Genomic DNA, 7,322 nt, shown 5'->3' on the forward strand with positions numbered 1-7,322 from the left:
TCTATATCATTTCGTTTACCCTAGTTTCTAAAAGACAAAGCAAGTGATCGACAGACAACACTGCTACAAACTTAAAAGTGCTCTGAATCTACTGAGATTTTCTCCTCACTTTTAGCCTGCAAGAGCAAAAGAAAACATAGGATTTTGTTTAATTTTTATCAGAAACAAGAAAACATACGATTTAAATATTAATAAGAATACAAATTCATCGTATCACATCCGTCTTACAGTCCTTATAATTCCAACTTGTACAGTTTTTCCTCATAAATTTAGAGCATAATTATGAATAAACTAAAGTAAACAACCCTGCCTTATAATAACTATAATTAATTAATATAAACCAAGCTAATTAATCCTGGTCTTGAAACATTAGATCTTGGTGGATGACATGAACGACCTAGGCACAATGATGGCCTTGAGAGGGTTCTTCATGACAACTGTAAAAGCAAATGTCTCAGTCGGGTCCGGCGGCGCATCTGGAACCGGCAACCATTTAAAAGCATGCACCATCCGAGCAAGCAGCAAGTTGATATGCAAAGTCCCTAACGTCCACGCGGGGCAGATCCGCCTGCCAGCGCCAAACGGCACCATCTTCACCCCTTTGGTCCCGGTCACATCCACGTCAACCCCGTCTCCTCCCTCTAAGAACCTCTCCGGTCGGAACTCACCCGGGTCTTCCCACATATCGGGATCTTCAGTCACCCATGCAGTGTAAAACTCCACGCTCGCATCTGCGGGCACAGAGTATCCGCCGAGCTCCGTGTTCTCCAAGGCTGCGTGTGACAGGACGAAGTGGCTCGGGGGGTGCCGCCGGAATGTTTCTTTCACCACCGCGGAAAGGTAGCTCATTTTTTCCACGTCACTCTCAGTGATCACCTCTTCGTGCGGCTTTTGTTCATTTGTGTAGGGACTGCGATCTGTCCCTACACAATCAACGATTTCCTTGTAGAGCTTCTCTTGAATTTTTTGGTCCGTCACCAAATGAAGCAAAGCCCACTCTATCGCCGTAGCACTCGTATCCGTACCAGCATTGATGACTTCGGAGACTAGCGTCACGAGCTCCTCCTCTTCCAACCGCCTGCGTCCGCGGTCTTTCCCTCTTACAGGCACCTCCAGCTCAAACAAGGAGTCAATGTAAGCAGCACCCTTTGGACTCACCATTATCTTATTAACTTTTTCATCCTCAACATTATCACTTTGAAGAACAAATGCTTTTCTGTCTCTAACGAGTGGAACCAAACACTCCAACTGCCTCCTCCTCAGCTCCTTCGCTTCCCTGACCTGCCGGCGAAACAAAGGAGTCAGCACCGGCAGGAAATCGGGGAGCTTTGGAGTTGTCATCATCATAACGTCTTTCAACACGCTCTCGATCGTCTTTATCTTCTCATCGGAGATCTTCGCCCCAAAGCACAAGCATATGAGGATACTACAGATGGTGAGCCGGCACTCGCTCATCACATTGACGATGCCATCGTCGGATTTTATCAGCCTGTCCATGTGGGATTTGATAGCCCAGTTTCTGATCCAGCTACACTGCCTTATCCTCGCCGGGTTGATCAGCTCGGTGACGAAGTTTCTCCGCAAGGTACGCCAGAAAGGACCGTACTCTGCAGAGTTGATTGCACACTTTCCGACGCTGAACAGGAGGCGGATGGGGGAGTCAGCAGGGCGGGACGCGAACTCGGGACCTCTCTGGACGAGGGCCTCGTGGATGAGGTCGGAGCTGGTGACGATTATGAGAGTCCGCTGCCCCATCTGCATGGTGAAGATTGGTCCGTACTTTGCACGCAGGTCGCGGACGACGTAGATGAAGTGCCGACGTTGGAGGATGACTTGGATTAGGTTTCCCACTATCGGCCACCCTGGCGGCCCAGGCGGCAGGTTCTTAGGCCCGCCACCAACAACTGACCTGCAGTAGCGCCACCATAGCAGGAAAAAGATAAGCCCCAAAGACACCAGAACGACGTCCATCATCACCTCCTCCATGGATAATATTATAACCTTAGCTTAGATTACCAACTTCTCTCTCTGTAACCAATACAAATTTAAAAGCAAAAAGAGAGAGGAATGATTAAGGTGATGAAGTTGCTGGCTGAGTACTATATATAGAGAGATGCGTGGACTTGAAAGCTATGGATATGATCCATCTTGTTAACCCTAATATATGGGTAATTTAATTTTACACCATAAAAGCATTAATGTTGGAATATTTATTTATTCACCTACTCATCTTTTGCTACCTGCTTGCGCTTCAACTGGTCAAAACAGAGTCACGTTTTCTTCTGCAAATGGCTTGTTTTACTGACAGAGCAATGAATTTGATTAGCTGTGGGCTGGTGAAACAATCATAACTTGGTAATGTGCTAATTTAACTTTGGTTCGGGAGTGACTTTTTAATGCGTCAGAAATAAGATAGTATATTACATGTTATTATACAATTAGTGATATATTTGTATTAACAATTTAACAACTTAGAAAATGAAACTTTCTATCAATTACATAATAACATATGGTATATCATCTGTATTCCGAACATAATAAAAAGTTTCTCTTAGTTCAGAGTCCAGTCAACTTCTTGCGTGGATAACCTGTTAATTCCCTAAAACACTATGGTTATGTTTGAGTGAGGGATTACAAGTCACGAGTAAGGAATTTGTAAATTTCTCTCATATCTCTTTGTCATGCTTGAAAGATATTTTTAATTTCTCTTATCTAATTTTAGTAATTTATTCTTTAATAATTTGAGTTCAATTCTTTGGGACTTGAAAATCTTTCATCAAAACATATATAGCCTAGGCAGGGGTGGACCAACTTAGGGGAAGGGGGTTAGCTGACCTTTTGAACTCCAGTGAGTTTCTATGAATGACTTGGGTGCTATCCCTTTGAAGGTTGGAGTTGCTCTTCATATATGCGCCCTTCAACTACTTGATAAAATCCGTTAGATAGGTAACTGCAATGCATAGGATAGACTGCCCCTTTATAGTCTAGTCCTAATATTATTTACCTCTGACTTGTTTGTTGGTTGTGATGACAATTGTAGGAAATAAAAAAAGAATGAAGTAAAAGACTATCCAAAAATGCAAAGTAAACGAAATGGTAATCTCAGAAAATAAACAAAGCTTCATCATTATTGGACAAACATATTTATGGGATACAATGATATCAATCAATTTGTTAGTGTGTTTAAGATAAGTGTGTTCATTTGTTAAACATTCATATGGGTGTAGCCTTGTAACATATTAGTTATCCACGCAAATGAGACCTTAAAATGCACTAAAATATAGACTAATCCGAATCGTTAAAATACATTACGAAGTGAATCTTATAAAATGTGTGCGAAATTGTGATAAAAGTGTGTGTCACCATATCTTTAATCCTGTATATATTTATATATTTTCATCAACCACCGCTGCACTAGTCCTAGTACTTTAAAATTCTTGCTATTAGTTTGTGTAAATGTTGAGTTGGTAAGAAGTGCAACAACTGCGATCATGCCTGCTCTGAAAAAAAATTAATGGTCTTAACGCCCTACATCTGACATAATAATTCAAATGTGCATAAGAGAGCTAACCAACCGGAGATTCAAAAATGGGCACCTCAACTCCATTGTTGTCTTAAAATTATTGTGAACTCTATACGTTTGCGGTTATGTTCTTTGCAGATTCCGTTCTCTACTGCAAATGTGCCTATTTTTTAAGAATGGAGAATTCCTATGTAGTTGTTCTCCCTTTGTTACTGGTTGTTGTTAGGTTGCTGCTGTTGTTTACAGCATTATGTGTTTTTAACTTGGCCTTTACTGCCTTCTTGTTGTTTGTTGCTTCTTTTGGTTTTCTTTTAAAATAATCATTCATTTATTAAAAAAAAAAAAAAAAGTACAATCATGTATAAGAGAATTGTGGTTTGAACCAGGAGAAGCATCAAATCTGTGAATGATAGAGACGAAACGATGGGATATTCAAGTTGGTAACGAAGATGGTGATTGCATGTTTTTAAAACACATTACAATTCTTTTGAGGCAATTTCAAGTTATATTCAGTATACGACAATAACAAAGCATTACTTCATTAAGTAGGGTTGTTTTTATGAATTTTAGAGCGCCATCGTGTTAGATTTTATTTTTTAAGTTATTAACTTTTTAGCACACATATCTCATCATTTGTATAGTGACAAATGATGTATCATCCTGTGTACTAGTCACACTGAAAAATCTCTCATTCGTTAGCTCCAAATATTCCATGTCTATTTTTAAAATATCTTTCAAAGTACTCATAGGTTTCCCTCTACCACTTTTGCCTAATTCTCTGTCTCATAATCGCATATTCTAACCAAGCATTTATAGTATTCGGTTCACGTGTCCAAATCAACTTAACCAATTTTCTCTTATCTTATCATCAACTGCGGCTACTCCTACTTTATTTTGGATATTCTAGTTCTTTTCATGTCCTTTCTTGTGGGCCCACACATCTAACAAAACATTCTCATATTTACTACACTTTATTTTTTGCATGTATTGATGCTTGACCCAACATTGTGTGCCATAAGTATTGTTGGCCTTATTGCCGTTCTACAAAAAATTTCTTTGAATTTTAATGGTATCCGTAGGTCGCACTATACATCCAATGCACTCCCCCACTTCATCTATCCAACTTTTATTATATAGATGAGATCTTTATCCATTTTCCTTTCTATATGATATTGAAGACTTTTTAATTGAAGCACAGTAAAAAATCTTGTAAAAAATTATTCTCTATATGTTCGTAGTTCACCCATTGTTTATCTGTCCAATGGGTGATTATCCACGCTCTTATTTTTACTTTCTATACCCTCTTTATTAATTTTTATTCTTTAATATTTTTTAATTCATTTAATTAGATGGACAAAAATTAAAAAGGGTATATGAAAAGTTAAAAAAAAAAAAGTGTGAACAACATCACCATCATTATCCAATATGTGCTCAACACAAAGAGTTTTTAAACAATTTTATTTTCTCAACTTTAACAATCCATCAGGTGTAGCTCATTGCAGTTCTTCTTAAACATTTATTTATTTATTTTATGAAAATAATTGGATTTTGTATATTTTAATACAAGTTTATCACATTTAACCCAAAATTAAAATAACAAAAAAATAAAAGGTTGTTCTTCTTCCCAGGGAGAGGAAGGCGGGCCTCAGATACATTTGAGTTTTATCACTATCTCAACAATATGAGATAATCAAGCAATGTAGGCAAAATATGTATAAATCATCACCGGCCTCATCTAACAAATTTTTTTTTTTCTAAAAAAAAACCCCCATAGACTTTGATTTTTTTTGATAAAATACAAGCTGAATATCTGAAATATGCATAGCAGGGATAAATGAAATTGCTCAAATTATTAAGTAAATAAATAAAAAAACAGAGGCGATGGTGTAAAAATATGGACAAGGAAAGCTTTCTGGAATGGAGAAGCAACTGGATTCCCTACCGTCTCTGTGAGAGGATTAGTGTGTGAAAGTGAAGAGAAAGGAGCATTTGGTGGCTCCTGCGGCGGATGTGATGGTATTTATAGTGGGAGGTTTTGCTAGGGTTTGTAAAACAAAAGGGAGCGTAGCCGCAGTTTTGGGGTCGTCAGCTGCCGCCGTTGGATAAAATATGATGAATTTGATTATCAAATGTGAGGCCCGTGATATGTATTAGTGAGCTCGAACGGCTGAACCCGACCCGATATGTTGAATCCGAAGACATGAGCGATGTACTCAAGACTTTGGTATCCGTTAGTTCTTTCTATCTGTCTTTTTGTGTGACTAATTGCGTCGTGATACAAAATAAAAAATGTAATGTACATTCATTAAGTAGGTAAGATGAACTTGATTGGTACTTAAACCTGGGAAGAGATACTTTCCGGATCTCTCCCACTAAAGCCATCGAATCTATTAATTAAGACCTTTGAAAGTTGAACCAAAGACTATAATTATTATAATTTTTAAAAGAACTTCATATTTGTAACCGTTTAATCAAATTTCAAGGGACCGAATTAATGGATTGAGTGACTTTGGTGGAAGAGATTCTCTTCCCCTCAAACCTAAGACTATAGAATTGCTACTCATGCCCATGACTCGAATCCAAGAGTCGAACCCTAGACCAAAAAAGTGTAATCGACTCGAAAGTTTGACCTAGAGCTAGATGATTCTTTGTAAAATGCGATGAGGCACATCAATTGTTTAGACATCTAGTAAAACATTGTTTATGTGCGCACCATGATAGCCAGCGGATTAACTCATCAAGTTCCCATTAAAATAAGATTCATACAAAGAGAACTAATTGTCAATAGTTGATTGTTAGAGTCATCTCTAAATTAAAACATAAATTTCAAATTAAGTTCCGAATTAGTGAATGCTCTCAACATATGTGGTGATTGTTTGGACACCATAAATGATTAACTAGAGACTCGAAACTTAAAACACAAAACATGGTACCTTACCCAAAGTTTGATTTCAAATCCAAGCACCAAACACCACCAAGTTATTGCCATAGTCTCAAAATGGCAATAATTTGGTGAGAGGTGTCTTAAGTTCGATTTTCACTAAAAACAGATTTGAACCACATTACTGCTAACTTATTATGAGATTAAGTCAATTCCCCTTCTGAGTACATAATATCGTTTGTTGAAAAATTGGCATATCTTTTGGTTTTTTAAATGCTTTCGTCGCTGTTTCAAATGTTGATGAGACTTTTTGGCGTTTGTAACCGATTTATATTAATTCCATGTCGAATCCAAGGTCTCAAAAGTCAGAAAAAGACTAGGATGAAGACAACATTTATGGAATTGCATTTTAGACCAAACAATATTCCATGGTCATGAAATATTGGACAAATTTAATTACAAATATCTATAAAATAAATAAAAAAAGAACAAAAATGAAAATTACAATTATCTCTTTTTTCTATTTATCCACATAAAATGGATATGAGAATAAAACCATGAATCCATGATGATTGATGATAGTCGTTTTCATTTTGTTACACGAAACACACAACACCAGAGAAAAATAGAGACACTATTAGATAACGAAAATGACTCATGTTTTGTCATTTCCTTTCTTGTTTAGAATAAGAGAAAGGTTCGAGGGACTCTCTTAAAATAAGATTCTATACAGCGTTATAAAATATTGTGCAAAAAATATGAAATGACAGAGAATATACAAAGAGTTTCACTTTTAAAAGAGTCTTCTAAGTATTTCTCTAAAAATAAATAGGAAATTGCCCCGTTGGGAAATCTCTTGGAATTTAACGAAATTTATAGCATGTTATGTTCACTCAGGAGAACAGAGAAAAAATGCAA

At 37.2% G+C, this 7,322-nt stretch overlaps 1 protein-coding gene and 1 non-coding gene across 3 annotated transcripts; both read right to left on the reverse strand.

Moving 5' to 3' along the window:
* Positions 1-236: 236 nt before the first annotated feature.
* On the reverse strand, positions 237-1,986 carry LOC137719542 (cytochrome P450 77A1-like). 2 transcript variants are annotated; one of them, XM_068458581.1, is made up of 2 exons: positions 915-1,978; positions 237-878 (listed from the first exon to the last, which is right to left on the reverse strand). In XM_068458581.1, the coding sequence occupies exons 1-2, from the start codon at positions 1,972-1,974 to the stop codon at positions 370-372; spliced, it is 1,569 nt and encodes a 522-aa protein (XP_068314682.1). In that variant the 5' UTR covers positions 1,975-1,978; the 3' UTR covers positions 237-369. The 2 variants fall into 2 exon arrangements, with proteins under 2 accessions (XP_068314682.1, XP_068314681.1); XM_068458580.1 differs by having other exon boundaries at positions 237-1,986.
* Positions 1,987-5,161: 3,175 nt separating this feature from the next.
* On the reverse strand, positions 5,162-5,257 carry LOC137721616 (small nucleolar RNA SNORD34). Its single transcript, XR_011066686.1, has one exon. It is a non-coding gene; the product is annotated as a small nucleolar RNA SNORD34 (small nucleolar RNA).
* Between the last annotated feature and the right edge of the window lie 2,065 nt (positions 5,258-7,322).

Source organism: Pyrus communis, chromosome 16 (assembly GCF_963583255.1).
Source record: "Pyrus communis chromosome 16, drPyrComm1.1, whole genome shotgun sequence".
Taxonomy (NCBI): domain Eukaryota; kingdom Viridiplantae; phylum Streptophyta; class Magnoliopsida; order Rosales; family Rosaceae; genus Pyrus; species Pyrus communis.

Coding starts and splice junctions, on each gene's coding strand:
- LOC137719542 (XM_068458580.1), bottom strand. CDS start 1,986: ATGGAGGAGGTGATGATGGACGTCGTTCTGGTGTCTTTGGGGCTTATC.